This window comes from Moschus berezovskii, chromosome 5, assembly GCF_049115385.1.
Source record: "Moschus berezovskii isolate FMDL1 chromosome 5, NW_MosBer_1.0, whole genome shotgun sequence".
Classification (NCBI taxonomy): Eukaryota; Metazoa; Chordata; class Mammalia; order Artiodactyla; family Moschidae; genus Moschus; species Moschus berezovskii.
In genome coordinates, this window is record NC_142464.1 from 126,702,064 (window position 1) to 126,719,746 (window position 17,683).

The following is a 17,683-nucleotide window of genomic DNA, read 5'->3' on the forward strand; positions in this document are numbered from 1 at the left end:
CCCTGCCCTCACCTGCCCCTGTCTGGTCCCCACTCGCCCTTGGACCCTGGCCCCAGCCAGCGGTCAGCCAGCCTGTCTCTCCCCTGCTCTCAGGCAGACCCTGGGGGTCATGCCTGTCTGTTTCCTGCTCCAGAGAGGCAGCGTGGCTTGAAGGGTGCCTTCTGGTTGCAGTGGCCCCTCCCTCCCCAGGACGTCAGTCACTTTGATCAGGAGAGATGAGACAAGTGGGGGCCTGGGGACTGCACTACCCATGGCCACTCTGGGGCTGATAACTTCAGAGTGACCACACTGCTGACAGTCCCATGGTGGGCTGTTACTCCTAAGCTCTGAAATAAACCACACACAATCATAGCAAAGTCTCACCTTGAATCTCCACCTCGTGACAACGACGAATTTGAGTGTATGGTCCTTGCCAAGGATCTCCTCGTTGCATAAAATGTCCAGCTGCCGGAAGAACAAGACCTCAGTCAGCAGGGCCGAGGGCTCGGCGCTCAGGACATGGGGCCTCTGGTCCAGGCAGTGATGCCTGTCAGCAAAGAGCCACCTGCCTTCTTTCTGGGGCAGGGTGGAGTGTTCTCCCGAGGGTGGAGAGCACTCAGGGGCCTCTGTCCACACACGACGAGGCCACAGCCCTGTTGTGGGACGGCAGCCTCCAGGCTCCTCTCACCAAAAAGCACCGTGTGCCCCAGCATCAGTCCATCTTGGCCAGGTTTGCCCCTCTCACCTCAGTGGAAAATGGTTATGGGCTCCACAGACAATTCTTCCCTTTTTTTAAATACTTTTTAGAGCAGTTTTAGGTTCACAGGAAAATTCAGCAGAAGGTACAGAGTCCTCGTACATCTCCTGGCCCCACCCCACAGCCTCTCCCTGCCATCAGCATCCCTGATGTAAACACGTTACACCTGATGGACCTCAGTCAACACATCCTCACCTCCCACAGCCACGGCCTCCACCAGGCTCAGGACCGGCGCTGTGCCTTCTGGGGGCCTGGACAGACACAGTGACGAGTGTCCTCCAGGACAGGGTCACTCAGAGCAGGCTCATGGCCCTAGGACTCCTCGGGCGGCCTGTCCCTCTCGCCCTCCGCCCCTGGCAACCGCTGCTCCTTGCACCATCTCCAGGGGTTTTTGCAGATGTCACAGGCTCGGAACGTAGCGTGCAGGCTTTTTGGATTGGCTTCTTTCACTGTCAGATGCATTGAAGGTTCCTCCGCGTCTCTCACGCTGTGTTAGCTCTTTTCTTTTCGCTGAGTGACATTCCACTGTCTGGATGGACCACAGTTTACTTATCCATTTACGTTCTGAAAGATGCCTTCGCAACTGTGACTAAGCTGCTATAAACATCTGTGTATAAGTTTTCTTGTGGACCTAAGTTTTCAACTCTAAGTACCAAGGGGCTTGAATGCCGAATTGTACGGTAAAAGTCGTTTTGTGAGAAACCACTGAACTGGTTTCCTAAGTGGCTGCACCATTTTGCATTTCCACTGGCAGTGATGAGTTTCTGTTGCTCCGTGTCCTTGCCAGCATGTGGTGGTGTCGGGGTACTGGATTTTGGACATTCTGCAGGTTTGGCGTGGGATCTCATTGTTTTAATTTGCGTTTCCCTGATGACAAATGATGTTGACCTAGATGGTCTTTTTATTATGTTTTTGGCAGTGCCGTGCAGCTCGCAGGACTGTAGTTCCCTGACCAGGGTGCTGAACCCAGGCCACTGCAGTGAAAACGCTGAGACGTAGCCACTGGGCCATCAGGAGTTCCCAGATGGTCTTTTAAACTTCTCTCTCAAGGCAGGGGAGGAAGGGTCCCGACGTGTGCTTCCTGTGTCTGCCATGGAAACAGCACAGCTGCGGGTCAGGACAGAGAATGCAGGAGTGCAGTCCTTGGAGTTCTGTCTGGGAGGCTCCAGGCTCAGGCCCTCTGGGGGCACCAGGACTCCCTGGCGTGGGGCAGCACCCTTCCAACCCTGCTTCCATCCTTAGATGGCCCCAAACTCCCTCTACTCTCTTCTCTGTATGCATCAATAGTTCATTCTTATTTATCGTTAAAATAATTGAGGTAGATGCACGTAAAATTCACCAGCTTAGTCATTTTTAAGTGCACAAGATGTGCAGCCGCCACCATGCCCATCCAGGGACTCTGTGTGTATAAACCTGTAACTCTGCCCGCTTAGTCAGTAAGCGCCCGTCCCCTCCCCAGCACCGGCAACTCCTGTTCTACTTTCTGTCTCTATGACTCCGACGCCTCTGGGGACCTAGCAGAAGTGGAACTGGACAGTACTTGTCCTTCTGTGATTGTCTTACTTCTTTTAGCATCGTCTCCTCAAGATCCATCTACGTTGTAGCAGGTATCAGAACTTCCTTCCTGTTTAAGGCAGAGTATTCCATTGTATGGACGGACCACATTTTGATTATCCATCACCCACTGATGGACATTTGGCTGCTTCTACCTTTTGCCCACCGTCAATAACACTGCTATAAGCGTGGGGGTCCTGTTTTCAATTCTTTTGGGTATTACCCAGAAGTAGAACTGTTGGATCTCACGGCAGTTCTGTTTAGTTTTTTGAGAAATCCTCATACTGTTCTCCAGAGTGGCTGCACCATTTTATATCCCATCAACAGTGTCCAGGTGTTCCAGTGTCTCCACATCCTCACCAGCACTTGCTTCTTATTTTTTGCAGTAGCCATCCTATTGGACTTGAGGTAGGTCTCATCACAGTTCTGGCTTGCATTTCTCCTGTGATTAGTGATGTCAAGTATGTTTTCATGTACTTATTGGCACTTGTACCTCTTTGGAGAAACGTCTACTCAAGTCCTGTGCTAATTTTATAACTGAGTTGAGTTTTTCTGTGCTTAATTTTAGAAATAGTCTATCTATTCTTGGCAGTAATTTCTTGTCAGATATATGATTTATAAATATTTCCTTCCATTCCATACAATTTCTTTTTTTATTTTCAATTCAACGAAGTCCATATTGTCTAATTTTTCTTTTGTTACCTGTTCCTTGGGTATTCTATCCAAGCAATCATTGCCAAATCCAATGCCGATGTTTTAAGAGTTTTATTGTTTCAGGTTTTACATTTATGTCCCTGATACACTTTGAGTTGATTTTTGAGTCTGTGTTAGGTAAGGGTCAAACTTCATTCTTTTGTACGTGGATATCCAGTTTTCTCAGGACCATTTGTTGAAAAGACTGTCCTTTCCTCACCGGAGGGTCTTAGAACCTCGTCAGCTGACCACATATGTGAGGATTTATTCTGTCCTCTATTCTGCTCCTTGGTCTGTTTGTCTCAACGCCAACACCACAGTTTTGGTTAGTGGATCTCTCTAGTACACTGGGAAACTTTTGAGTCCTCCAGTTTTGTTCTTCTTTTTCAAGGTTGTTTTGGCTATTTGGGTTCTTTGAGAGTCCATAAAAAAATTAGGATGCATTTTTTTATCTCTGCAAGAAATATCTTTGGCATTTTGATAGGAATTCTACTGAATCTATAGTTCATTTGGGTAATACTGACATTTTAAACCATATTAAGTCTTCTAATCCATGAATGTGGCATGAGTTTCCACTTGCTTCTGTCTTTCATTTTTTCAGCATTTTCTATAATTTTCACTGTACGAGTCTTTCACTTCCTTTGTTAACTTAATTCCTAAGTATTTCATTTTTAAAAATTATTTTTATTGGGCTATAGTTGCTTTAAATGGTGTGTTAGTTTCTACTGTACAGCAGAGTGAATAAGCTATGCATACATACACATATTTGCTCTCGCTGGACTTCCTTCCCACTTATGCCACCACAGGGCAGTCAGTGAGGAGAGCTCTCTGAGCCACAGTCAATCTCCTTCATTACCCGTTTTACACGCAGCGCCCACATGCCCTTGTGTCGACCTCCGTCCCCCGGCTAATTCCGTGCCCCCGCTTTCCTCTCCTGGTGTCCATGTTTGGTCTCCATGTGTGTCTCTATTTCCGCTTTGCGCGCGACATCAGCTAAACCATTTCCCTACATCCCACACGTATGTGCTAATATATTTGTTTTCTCTGACACTTCACTCTGTATGACAGTCTTTAAGTCTATCCACGCCCCTACAAATGACCTAATTTTATTTCTTTTTATGGCTGAGTATATTATTTTTGATGCTATTATACATGTATTTAGGTTTCTAATTTGCTTTTCGGCTCGTTCACTGCTCATGTACGAAAACGCATCTGGTTTCTCTGCTCACTGGGCCACCTTGTGGTCGGCTCTGCCAGGGTCTTTCTGCGGAAGTCTCCGTCTTCCACATACTCATCCTCACTCGTCAGGTCAGTCGCTCAGTCGTGTCTGACTCGCGACCCCACGGACTGCAGCACGCCAGGCCTCCCTGTCCATCAACCAACTCCTGGAGCTTACCCAAACTCATGTCTATCACGTCAGTGATGCCAGCCAACCGTCTCATCCTCTGCTGTCCCTTCTCTTCCCACCCTCAATCTTTCCCAGCATCAGTCTTTTCAAATGAGTCAGTTCGTCGCATGAGGTGGCCAAAGTATTGCAGTTTCAACTTTAGCATCAGTCCTTCCAATGAACACCCAGGACTGATCTCCTTTAGAATGGACTGGTTTGATCTTGCAGTCCAAGGGACTCTCAAGAGTGTTCTCCAACACCACAGTTCAAAAGCATCAATTCTTAGGCGATCAGCTTTCTTTACAGTCCAACTCTCACATCCATACATGACCACGGGAAAAACCATAGCCTTGACTAGCCGGACCTTTGTTGGCAAAGTAATGTCTCTGCTTTTTAATATGCTGTCTAGGTTGGTCATAGCTTTTCTTTCAAGGAACAAGCGTCTTTTAATTTCATGGCTACAGTCACCATCTGCAGTGATTTTGGAGCCCAAAAAAATAAAGTCTGTCACTGTTTCCACTGTTTCCCCATCTATTTCCCATGAAGTGATGGGACTGGATGCCATGATCTTAGTTTTCTGAACGTTGAGTTTTAAGCCAAATTTTTCACTCTCCTCTTTCACTTTGATCAACAGGCTCTTTAGTTCTTCTTCACTTTCTGCCATAAGGGTGGTGTCATCTGCATATCTGAGATTACTGATGTTTCTCCTGGCAATCCTGATTCCAGCTTGTGTTTCACCCAGCCCAGTGTTTCTCATGATGTACTCTGCACATAAGTTAAACAGGCAGGGTGACCATATACAGCCTCGATGTACTTCTTTCCCAGTGTGGAATCAGTCCTTTGTTCCATGCCCGGTTCTAATTGTTGCTTCTTGACCTGCATGCAGATTTCTCAGGAGGCAGGTCAGGTGGTCAGGTATTCCCATCTCTTGAAGAATTTTCCACATTTTGTTGTGATCCACACAGTCAAAGGCTTTGGTGTAGTGAACAGTTTTTTTTTTTTTTCTGAAATTCTCTTGCTTTTTCAATGATCCAAGGGATGCTGGCAATTTGAACTCTGTCTGGTTCCTCTGCCTTTTTTAAATCCAGCTTGAATATCTGGAAGTTCATGGATCATGTACTGTTGAAGCCTGGCTTGGAGAATTTTGAGCATTACTTTGCTAGCCTGTGAGATGAGTGCAATTGTGCAGTAGTTTGAACATTCTTTGGCCTTGCCTTTCTTTGGGATTGGAACGAAAACTGACCTTTTCCAGTCCTGTGGCCACTGCTGACTTTTCCAAAATTTCTGGCATATTGAGTGCAGTGTTCACAGCAAGTCTTTTAGGACTTGAAGTAGCTCAACCGGAGTTCCATCACCTCCACTAGCTTTGTTTGTAGTGGTTCTTCCTAAGGCCCACTTGACTTCGCATTCCGGGATGTCTGGCTCGAGGTGAGTGATCGCACCATCGTGGTTATCTGGGTCATGAAGATCTTTTTCATATAGTTCTTCTTTGTATTCTTGCCACCTGTTCTGAATACCTTCTGCTTCTGTTAGGTCCATACCATTTCTGTCCTTTATCGAGCCCATCTTTGCATGAAAAGTTCCCTTGGTATCTCTAATTTTCTTGAAGAGATCTCTAGTCTTTCCCATTCTATTTTCCTCTATTTCTTTGCACTGATCACTGAGGAAGGCTTTCGTCTCTCTCCTTGCTGTTCTTTGGAGCTCTGCACTCAGACGGGTGTATCTTTCCTTTTCTCCTTTGCCTCTCACCTCTCTTCTCAGCTGTTTGTAAGGCCTCCTCAGACAGCCATTTCGCCTTTTTCCATTCCCTTTTCTTGGGGACGGTCTTGATCACTGCCTCCTGTACAGTGTCACGAACCTCCGTCCATGGTTCTTCAGGCACTATCAGATCTACTCCCTTGAAACCCACTTAGGTATGGTGTGTAAATCCTTTCAATATGTTGAATTCTGTTTATTACTATTTTGTTGTGGATTTTTGCATCAATGTTAACAAGGGATATTGTGCAGTGTTCTTGTAGTATCTTTACCTGGCTCTCTCAGGTTATGCTGATTTCATGAAATGAGTTAGGAAGTGGTCCTCTTCAACCTTTTCGAAAAGTTTGAGAAGGATTGATACTAGTTTTTTAAATGCTTGGTAGAATTCAGGGAAGCCATCAGGTCCGGGACTTTTTTTTTGTTGCAAGATTTTCTGATTGGTGGTTCAATCTCCTTCCCAGGTCTACTGTTGTGGTAGGCTTTGTATTTCTAGGCGTTTGTCCATCTCATCTAGGTCATCTGATCTGCTGGCATACAATGGCTCAGAGTGCTCTCTGAAAATCTGTATCTGAAGAATCAGAAGTGATGTCCCTACTTCCATTTCAGATCACGTAACTTAAGTCCTCTTTCTTAGTCCCTTCTAGCTCAAGTTTGTCAATACTGTTGATCTTTTTGAAAAACTGTTGATCTTCTCTATTCTCTATTTTGTTTATTTCTGCTCTAATCTTTATTATTCTTTTCTTTCTGCTGGCTTTGGGTTTAACTTAGTCTTCTTCTAGATCCTTAAGTTGTAAACTGAGTTTGCTGATCTGAGAGCTCCCTTGTTTTTACTGTTCACAGCTGTAAACCTTCCCCTCAGTACTGCTTTCACTGCGTCATTAGTTCTGACATGTTGTATTTTTGTTTTTATTTGTCTCTAAGTATTTTCTAATCACTCTTTGATTTTTCCTTTGATCTACTAGTTGCTTAATTTCCATAATTTTGTGAATTTTCCAGTTTTCCTTTGGTTATTGATTTCTAACCTCATGCAGCTGTGGTATGAGAACATACTTTGTATAACATCCTTTGAAATCTACTGAGACAATTTGTGTCTGCTCTTCTAAGGACACCAGTCGCTAGATTTACGGCCCACCTGGATAATCCAGGAGGTCTCTTCACTCCAACGTTTGCATGTCTACAAAGACCTTTTTTCAAATTAAGATGTATTCAGATGTTCTCAGGATTACAAAGTGAATGTATTTTTTTTGCAGGGTCACCCCTTAACCTACTACAAGTCTGTCTTCTGACCCCATAAAACCCACATCCACGCTGCATGCATTTTTTTAGCTCAAAGAGACTCAAGCCACTCTAGCATCAACTCCAGATCCCCAAATATCATCTTCACATCATCAGTTCAAAGTCTCAGAGCTTATTTTCTAAATCACAGGAATCAGCTATAGTGAGACTCAGTATGATGCATCCTGAGGAAAAATTCCTCTCCAACTGTGGATCTGTGAAACTAGAAAACACATTATTTGCTTCCAGAATCCAAGTGTGGGACAGGATAGGTATTCTTAGTCCAAAAGGGAGATATATTAGAAGGCGTAAAGACACACTGGTCACCCAGTATGGAAATTCCTTTCGGTCTCAAGGTCTGAGAACACATCACTGAAGGCCAGGGCTCTGCTCTCCTGGGCCGGTGCTGGCCTCGCCCTCTGGGGTGGCCCACCTTGGCCGCTGAGCAGCTCTGACCAGCCTGGCTCCTGCTGGCAGGGCTCTGGAAGTCTGACAGCCGCCTCTCATTTCTTCTGTCTGTGTCCCCTTCAGCCCACGCTGGTGGTGGTTCTGCGATAACACATTCTTAAAAACACTGTGGGTCTCCCAGGTATGTCCCAGATCCAGGCCACTGATATGCAAATCCTCTGTGCATCTCTCTCAGATAACCCCTCTCTACTCCTCCCATGAGACAGCTGAGCCACTGTGAGTCAAACAACTAAACCCTTTAGCAAAAGGTTGAACAGCTACACACTTGGCCTTCTCTCTAGAGTGTTTTTCTAATAGTCAAATTCCTAATATTACCATCTTTTTACAATCTGGATAGGCTGTAGGTTCCTTTTTGTTTGGTAGTTCATTCTTGAATTCATCCCTCTCCTCTAACATTTTATTATAGGCGCCAAGAAGACACTAGACAAGCTTCTGGGGGCTCCAGGCACCCCTGCTTGTGGTCACATCACCCAACCTTGTCTGCATCTTCACACCGTCTTTTCTTCTTCTGGGGGCTCCAGGCACCCCTGCTTGTGGTCACATCACCCCAATCTTGTCTGGGGGCTCCAGGCACCCCTGCTTGTGGTCACATCACCCCAACCTTGTCTGCGTCTTCACACCGTCTTTTCTTCTTCTGGGGGCTCCAGGCACCCCTGCTTGTGGTCACATCACCCCAATCTTGTCTGGGGGCTCCAGGCACCCCTGCTTGTGGTCACATCACCCCAATCTTTTCTGGGGGCTCCAGGCACCCCTGCTTGTGGTCACATCACCCCAACCTTGTCTGCATCTTCACACCGTCTTTTCTTCTTCTGGGGGCTCCAGGCACCCCCTGCTTGTGGTCACATCACCCCAACCTTGTCTGCGTCTTCACACCATCTTTTCTTCTTCTGGGGGCTCCAGGCACCCCTGCTTGTGGTCACATCACCCCAACCTTGTCTGCGTCTTCACACCGTCTTTTCTTCTTCTGGGGGCTCCAGGCACCCCCTGCTTGTGGTCACATCACCCCAACCTTGTCTGCGTCTTCACACCGTCTTTTCTTCTTCTGGGGGCTCCAGGCACCCCCTGCTTGTGGTCACATCACCCCAACCTTGTCTGCGTCTTCACACCGTCTTTTCTTCTTCTGGGGGCTCCAGGCACCCCTGCTTGTGGTCACATCACCCCAATCTTGTCTGGGGGCTCCAGGCACCCCTGCTTGTGGTCACATCACCCCAACCTTGTCTGGGGGCTCCAGGCACCCCTGCTTGTGGTCACATCACCCCAACCTTGTCTGCGTCTTCACACCGTCTTTTCTTCTTCTGGGGGCTCCAGGCACCCCTGCTTGTGGTCACATCACCCCAATCTTGTCTGGGGGCTCCAGGCACCCCTGCTTGTGGTAACATCACCCCAACCTTGTCTGCGTCTTCACACCATCTTTTCTTCTTCTGGGGGCTCCAGGCACCCCTGCTTGTGGTCACATCACCCCAACCTTGTCTGCGTCTTCACACCGTCTTTTCTTCTTCTGGGGGCTCCAGGCACCCCTGCTTGTGGTCACATCACCCCAACCTTGTCTGGGGGCTCCAGGCACCCCTGCTTGTGGTCACATCACCCCAACCTTGTCTGAGTCTTCACACCATCTTTTCTTCTTCTGGGGGCTCCAGGCACCCCTGCTTGTGGTCACATCACCCCAACCTTGTCTGCGTCTTCACCATCTTTTCTTCTTCTGGGGGCTCCAGGCACCCCTGCTTGTGGTCACATTACCCCAACCTTGTCTGCGTCTTCACACCGTCTTTTCTTCTTCTGGGGGCTCCAGGCACCCCTGCTTGTGGTCACATCACCCCAACCTTGTCTGCGTCTTCACCATCTTTTCTTCTTCTGGGGGCTCCAGGCACCCCTGCTTGTGGTCACATCACCCCAACCTTGTCTGCGTCTTCACACCGTCTTTTCTTCTTCTGGGGGCTCCAGGCACCCCTGCTTGTGGTCACATCACCCCAATCTTGTCTGGGGGCTCCAGGCACCCCTGCTTGTGGTCACATCACCCCAACCTTGTCTGCGTCTTCACACCATCTTTTCTTCTTCTGGGGGCTCCAGGCACCCCTGCTTGTGGTCACATCACCCCAACCTTGTCTGCGTCTTCACACCGTCTTTTCTTCTTCTGGGGGCTCCAGGCACCCCTGCTTGTGGTCACATCACCCAACCTTGTCTGCGTCTTCACCGTCTTTTCTTCTTCTGGGGGCTCCAGGCACCCCTGCTTGTGGTCACATCACCCAACCTTGTCTGCGTCTTCACCGTCTTTTCTTCTTCTGGGGGCTCCAGGCACCCCTGCTTGTGGTCACATCACCCCAGTCTTGTCTGGGGGCTCCAGGCACCCCTGTTGTGGTCACATCACCCAACCTTGTCTGCATCTTCACACCGTCTTTTCTTCTTCTGGGGGCTCCAGGCACCCCTGTTGTGGTCACATCACCCAACCTTGTCTGCGTCTTCACCGTCTTTTCTTCTTCTGGGGGCTCCAGGCACCCCTGTTGTGGTCACATCACCCAACCTTGTCTGCGTCTTCACCGTCTTTTCTTCTTCGTGCGTCTCATAGTTCCCTCTGCCTCGCATTTGTATGTGCACACGTCACTGGACTTAGAGTCAATCCAGGATTATTTCATCTAAAGACCCTTAACTTTATTACATCTGGAAAGATCTTTTTTCCAAAAAGATCATGATTACAGGTTGTGGGGTCGGGGTGTGGACACAACTCTGTGGGGGTCACGTCCACCCGACTCTTTTCTGACACACATCTCAGAAGCTGGCCTCTTCTCTCTGTCCTCACTGGCCCACTCTCTGGGGGCTTCTGCCAGACTCCCCCCAACTGGCCTCTCCTGCTTGCTTTTCCGGACCCCAACACCACTCTCCTCGCAGCCTGAGGGCTGTTTCCCTGAGTCCCTGGCTTTACGTCCCACAGTGCCTTCTCCTGATGCTTCTGCATGGCCAGCTCCTGCGGACAAGCCACGTTTGAGCTGAAGCGAACGCCCGACACCCCTAGCGAGTGTGCACGCTCTCCCTCTAGGGCTGTCCTGCTCTGCACACTAAAGCACAGAGTTTATTTTAGTCTCAGCGTTCATCAGAACTTGGAAGTATCTTCTCTGTCTACCCACCCATTCCATCCATCCCCATCCATCTGTTCATGAAATTAAAGACCAGAATCTCTCTTGTGGTGAAAATCTGTAACGTATCTTTGCTGCCATCCTGTTGGCATTTCCTTTTCTCTAAGCAGTGGCCTCCACGTTCATGGGCTCTGGGCCTCCACTGCCTTCACCACTATTTACTATCACACTAACTGGGAGTAGGCAACACACAAGACTTTTTTTTCTGATTGAAAATCTCCAAACAAAATTGTAAAAAGCAAGCAAACCCAAAGAACTTCCGAAGTGTCACTTCTACAGTAAGAAATGACTCATTACAGTTTCTGTTTACCTCGTTGAAAGACGAGAGGTTAAGTTTTTTGGCAATGAACTTCTTTAGATGCAGGACTGTGGCCTGGGCTGAGCAGCGGATCCATTTTCGCTTCAAGCCCCGCAGTTTGCTGCTGTTGCATTCCAGACAGATGCTCACCTGCAAGAGAAAGGGCTCAGCTGGGGAGGCGCACCAAGGGTCGCCACGGGGCTGCTCCCTGGAGGCTTTCTCAGCCATCTACTGATCCCATTAAATCTAAGACTGCAGACGTTTTGGAAAACATAAATCTGTTTTGACCTAAACACACTACCTTAAAATCTCTTTATTTTTGCCATTTTGTGAGAAATAATCTAACATTATTAATTCTGTTTCATTAATACAGTTTTTTAAGTAAACCAAGAATTATTTATTTATTGTAGCAGTACACGCCAGCCTCAGAGTTAAACTGACAAAGGTGGAAATCCTATTGTAAAAGCTCTAGCTGGCGGGACACACACACGTCGCCACAGAGGCCAAGTGTTCCGCAGGAACGACGAGGAAAGACATCACATGGCAGCACCACGGCCCCCACACCCAGGGAGGGCCACCAAGGGGCACATCACGCTCGGACAGCTCACTAGAGGGCGGAGGACTCGGCAAAGACATCACACATGGCAGCACCACGGCCCCCACATCCAGGAAGGGCCACCAAGGGGCACGTCACGCTCGGCCAGCTCACTAGAGGGCAGAGGACTCGGAAAAGACATCACACATGGCAGCACCACGGCCCCCACACCCAGGAAGGGCCACCAAGGGGCACATCACGCTCGGCCAGCTCACTAGAGGGCGGAGGACTCGGCAAAGACATCACACATGGCAGCACCACGGCCCCCACATCCAGGAAGGGCCACCAAGGGGCACGTCACGCTCGGCTAGCTCACTAGAGGGCGGAGGACTCGGCAAAGACATCACACATGGCAGCACCGCGGCCCCCACACCCAGGGAGGGCCATCAGGAGGCAGCATGCTCGGCCAGCTCACTAGAGGGCGGAGGACTCAGCAAAGACATCACACATGGCAGCACCACGGCCCCCACACCCAGGGAGGGTCATCAGGAGGCTGCATGCTCGGCCAGCTCACTAGAGGGCAGAGGACGCTGAGCAAAGGCACAAAGTCTCAAGTTCATGGTTGCCTTTCGGGAGATCAAGAGTTCGGTGGGTCAGAGCACTCAGCATGTGACAAGGAACTTCAAGACAACAAACTAAGTAAAGTGACTCCGGACAGCAGACACAGTGGAGGGACAGCCTGGCCACGCTGCACCACTGAGCTGGCCCCACCTGAGATGCCTCACCTCACTCGGGGGTAAGTCTTTCTCCAGGAATGGTTCAGTTCAGTTCAGTTCAGTCGCTTAGTCGTGTCCGACTCTTTGCGACCCCATGAATCACAGCACGTCAGGCCTCCCTGTCCATCACCACCTCCCGGAGTTCACTCAAACTCATGTCCACAGAGTCGGTGATGCCATCCAGACATCTCATTCTCTGTCGTCCCCGTCTCCTCCCACCCCCAATCCCTCCCAGCATCAGACTCTTTTCCAGTGAGTCAACTCGTCGCATGAGGTGGCCAAAGTACTGGAGCTTCAGCTTTAGCATCAGTCCTTCCAATGAACACCCAGGATTGATCTCCTTTAGAATGGACTGGTTGGATCTCCTTAAAGTCCAAGGGACTCTCAAGAGTCTTTTCCAACACCACAGTTCAAAAGCATCAATTCTTCGGTGATCAGCTTTCTTCACAGTCCAACTCTCACATCCATACCAGACCCCCCGAGACTCAAACAAAAGAATCATTAATAAATGAAATATATAAGTCTAAAATTATTAGATATGAAAGAAGGAATTAAAAATAGAACACTATGAATAAAGAACAGGCAGGTATAAAAGATATTCAAATATACCTTCTAAAAATAAAAAACATAGTCAAGCAAATTAAAAACTCAATGGATGGTCAAACCACAGATTAGTCTCAGCTGAATGCAGATCAATTTTCTGAAAGATCAATGTGAGCAAATTACCCAAAAGAAGTATAGACACAAAGGTATCAATTAAAATAAGGAAACAAAGGTAAGATACATGAAGACAGACCAGAGTCTGAAAATCACAAGAGACCGGAGGAAAAAGAGAAAATAAAGGCAAGAGGATTCCCTGCAAATGATGCAAGACACTAAGTCCTCAACTCCAGGAAGCAAAGAACCTGAAACAAAGGAGAGCAGAGGCACCCCCTCCGAGCACCAGGGACCGAGGCCCGGGGCTGGGTGGGTCTGCGTGAGGGGCTGGTGCTCAGGCGCTGAGCCCGGCCACGGGGCTTCCCACCGGGCCGCCAGAAAGGAAGAACTAAACTATCATTCAGAGAGGAAGTGGGATGAAGTCACCAGTGAATTAAGATAGAACACAAGTACAAGAAACGAGAAGTGGCAGCTCAGGAAGAACGAGCCCGAAGCAGACAGACTAGCTGGGGTTAAGGAGGCGCCCAGGCAGTGGGGGAGCCCTGCTGCTGTTTAGGGGACACAACAAGAGACTCGTATTTATTTTGGACTTTTAAAAAACGCAGAGGTGTCGACCAGAGAAAGAAGGCACGGGCCCCCCAACAACAGGAGCAGGAGGCCATGGGCTGGGCCACCAGAGGGGAGGGAGCACAGAGCTGCACAGCACTCTGGAAAGCCCAGTCTGTGCAAACACGGGGGTGACCACAAAGTGCACCCTACAAAGGGGAATTTGGGACAGTGACACACAACCCTCTCATGTCACACTGCCCTCTGGACCGTGCAAGTGTATTACCTACCTATGTTTTTGACCACACTGTAGCAGAACCACATTTCCCAGACCAGGGATTGAACCCGGGCCCCCTGCAGGGGAGACTTACGTCACTGAACCACCAGGAAGTCTCCAAATGTATTACCTATTTAAACACACTAAGTTAAAAGCACGTTTGTAATTTTTTAAGGGCTTTGTTGCAGTATACTTTACAGATATTTTTTAAGTATACAGTTCAGTAATTTTTAGTTAACTTAGAGTTGTGCAACCACCACGCCACCCCGTCTGAGGTCAGACCCATCACCTCATAAAGGACCCTGCAGCTTTGGTGGTCAGTTCGCCCCACCCGGGCAGCCACCCTTGGCCTGCGTCTGTGGACCAGCCTCTCCTGGATGGTCTACAGATGGGATCATGCAATCCCAACTGACTTCTTTCATACAGTCAAGTGTGGAGACTCAAGTGCACGGCAGCACCTTACACTGCTGACTCACTTCTCCGCCTCCTTGCCAACACGTGTCACCATTTTTTTGATTACAGCCATCTTGGTGACTATAAAATGCTATTTCATTATGGTTTTAACTTGTATTCTCCTAATGACTAATGATGTTGAACACATTTTCATGTGACTCTTAGTGAAAGTTGCTCAGTCAAATCTGACTCTTTGAGACCCCATGGACTGTAGCCCGCCAGGCACCTCTGTCCATGGAATCCTCCAGGCCTGAATACTGCAGTGGGTAACCCTTCCCTTCTCCAGGGGATCTTCCCAACCCAGGGATCAAACCTAGGTCTCCCACATTGCAGGCAGATTCTTTACCAGCTGAGCTACCAGGGAATGTGACTATTAAACGTTTGTAATTGTTCTTTGATGAAATGTCTGCCAATTTGTTAATTGGATTGTTCATCTTCTTATTAAGAGTTACATATTCGAGATAAAAGTCCTTTTCAGAAATGTCATTTGCTAATATTTTCTCCCAGTCTGTAGTCTTTTAAATTTTTCTCAGTAGTGTCTTTTGAAGAGCGGCCACTCCTTTTGGCTGCGCCGTGTGGCTTAAGGGATCTCAGCTCCCTGACCAGTGGCTGAGCTGCGTCTTGCAGGGGAAGCACAGAATCTTGGCCACTGGACCACCAGGGAGTCCCAAGAACAGTATTTCTTCATCTGATGAATCGTCTTTCATCAGTTTTCTTTTCTGAGTTGTGTTCTTGGTTTTGGATTTGAGAACTGCAAGCCTAACCCAAGATGCTAAGGAGTCTCTCTCATGTTTTCTGCAAAGTCTCCAGGTTTGAGCCCTTACACTTTGAGTTAACTTGGGCTTCCCTGGTAGCTCAGTTGGTAAAGAATCCGCTTGCAATGCAGGAGACCTGGGTTTGATCCCTGGGTTGGGAAGATCCCCTGGAAAAGGAAAAGGATACCCACTCCAGTATTCTGGCCTGGAGAATTCCACAGACTATATAGTCCATGGGGTCACAAAGAGTCAGGCGCAACGGATCTACTTTCACTTTCACTTTCCATGTCGTGAGAGGCAGGGGCATGAGTGAATCTTCTGCACGCGGGTGTCCAGCTGTCCCAGCACCATCCAAGACACTGTTCTTTCCTCAGGAAGGGCCATGGCAGCTGTGCTGGAACCAAATGACCTTGAACCTAAGGGCTTATTTCCACAATGATTAAAAAATCTGCCTGAACACCTGCAACACAATGTCTTGACTACTGCAGCCTTGTTTGTAAGATTTGATGTTCAGAATTTCCAATGCATATGTTAAAGAATGTTCTACTCAACAAAGTAGAGAAGGAACAAAAGAGAACACACAGCAGAAAGAAGGAATGATTAACTGAAAAGAATGTGGCTCCATCTCTGGCAAGAATGACCAAAAAAGCAGGAGACACCAGTGGGATACTAGGAAGAGCAATGAGGAAATAACCAGACACTTGGCAAAGCCCAAAGACAGACAAAAAAATTCTGTGAAAACCTAAGTCCAAGCAGAAACTTTCCTAGAAAAAATATAACTTATCAAATAATCTTAAAAAGAAACAAAAGATTTGAGTAGGATTAAAATCATTAAGGAAATTTAACTTATCATTTAAAATCTTCCTACCCATCTTCAAAAAAATCAACTAAGATCTGATGGCTTCATGGGACGTTTAAACAAAATACTCAATAAAATGGATATTCTTAATCTTATACAAACTTTCCTAGAGAATAAAATTGGGAGAGAGAGACTATCTCCAGCTCTGAGACTTCTCCACTTGATACCAAAGCTAAACAGATACATACTGTTCCTGTGAAATGATTACATCAGAACATGCAACATACGTCCATGAAGACAGCAAGAATCTGCACGTGAAGGAACCAACGGCTGCCCCAGGAGCTGGAGGCGGACGGGCAACAGAACAGATCACAGACTCCGAGTCTGGCACGAACAGCGCATGGAGACGTGCCGGGAAGACCGAGGTCAGCACCCAGGAGTCTGTGAGGGCTGGAGTAGTCAGAACACCAGACAGAAAACAGCAGAATCCTTGTTCTAAGGCCTGAGCCATGCACGCACCCAGGACACACAGGGCCCACCGTGGCACCACAGCACATGGCAACCGTAGGAGGTGGCCACATGGCACACCTCAAAAACAAGCTCAAAAGGCAATTTTAACTGAGGAAAGGAGGCGGCACAGAGACGCCTGTTTTGTAGTGTCTATGGTTTGTGGTTACATCATAAACACGAAGACTCAGGACCCAGGCTGGGAGAGCTCAGCAAGTCCCCCAGGTTTGCTTTCGAGTGCATCCCCAGGCACCCGCACCACCACCCACCCTAGGCTCCAGCCTGGCCGCCCTGCCCCCAGCCTTCCCTCCCTGCAGGCCCTGCCCCGTCCCTGCTCCTCACACCTGGGGGCCCCAGCAGGCCCCTGTCTCGGGCCATGGCCACCCCCGCCCTACCTTTCTTGGGGCCAACAATAGACCAGTGCACGAGGCTCAGCCTGGCGTGGACTTGTGGCCTCAAAGGGGCGCAGTGGGGCCCGTTCCCCCATTCCCAGCAGAGCCTGCTGGCTCTTCTGAAAGCAGCCAATCACACAGAGACCTCTTTGGCATGTTTGTGATAAAAGAAGCAAAATTTAGTAACGATAAAGATAAACGCTGGAGGTTTAAAACTGACAGAACAAGGGTTAACAAGATGGCCCACCCTGCGCCTAAAGAGGCCAGGCCAGCAGCCTGACCCAGACCCCAAAGAGACCTCCGAGTCCAACAGGAGGTAACTCTCAGAGCCCAGACAGGTGGAGACATGGGCCCCCGGGAGGTGTCCTGCACCCCAGGGTTTGTTCTCTCTGTTCACTGAGACACATCTGAGCACACTCCCACACTCCACAGAGAGGTTTCTCTTCCTGCAGCACCCAGGGAAAGTTTTCAACAACACAGAAGCATATAAACAGGAAAATTAAGGTTCCGCGATTCTATCCTTACACCCACACTATGCTAATCGTTTCTGTAATAAACGTCAGTGTGCATATATGCACAGATACTTTACTTATTAAATATATACATGTATGTGTGTTTAGTCGCTCAGTGGTATCCGACTCTTTTCAACCCTATAGAGTGTAGCCCGCCAGGCTCCTTTGTCCATGGGATTT

The 17,683-nt window shown here is 48.3% G+C and overlaps 1 protein-coding gene across 6 annotated transcripts in view; it reads right to left on the reverse strand.

Moving 5' to 3' along the window:
- PCGF3 (polycomb group ring finger 3) overlaps positions 1-17,683 on the reverse strand; it is a 52,252-nt gene that overhangs the window by 3,921 nt on the left and 30,648 nt on the right. For all 6 annotated transcript variants that reach the window (XM_055434438.2, XM_055434441.2, XM_055434440.2 and 3 more), the window contains exons 9-10: positions 11,307-11,444; positions 364-444 (exon numbers count right to left, since the gene is read on the reverse strand). In XM_055434438.2, coding sequence (XP_055290413.1) covers positions 364-444; positions 11,307-11,444 — 219 coding nt within the window. The remainder of the gene's footprint in view (positions 1-363; positions 445-11,306; positions 11,445-17,683) is intronic.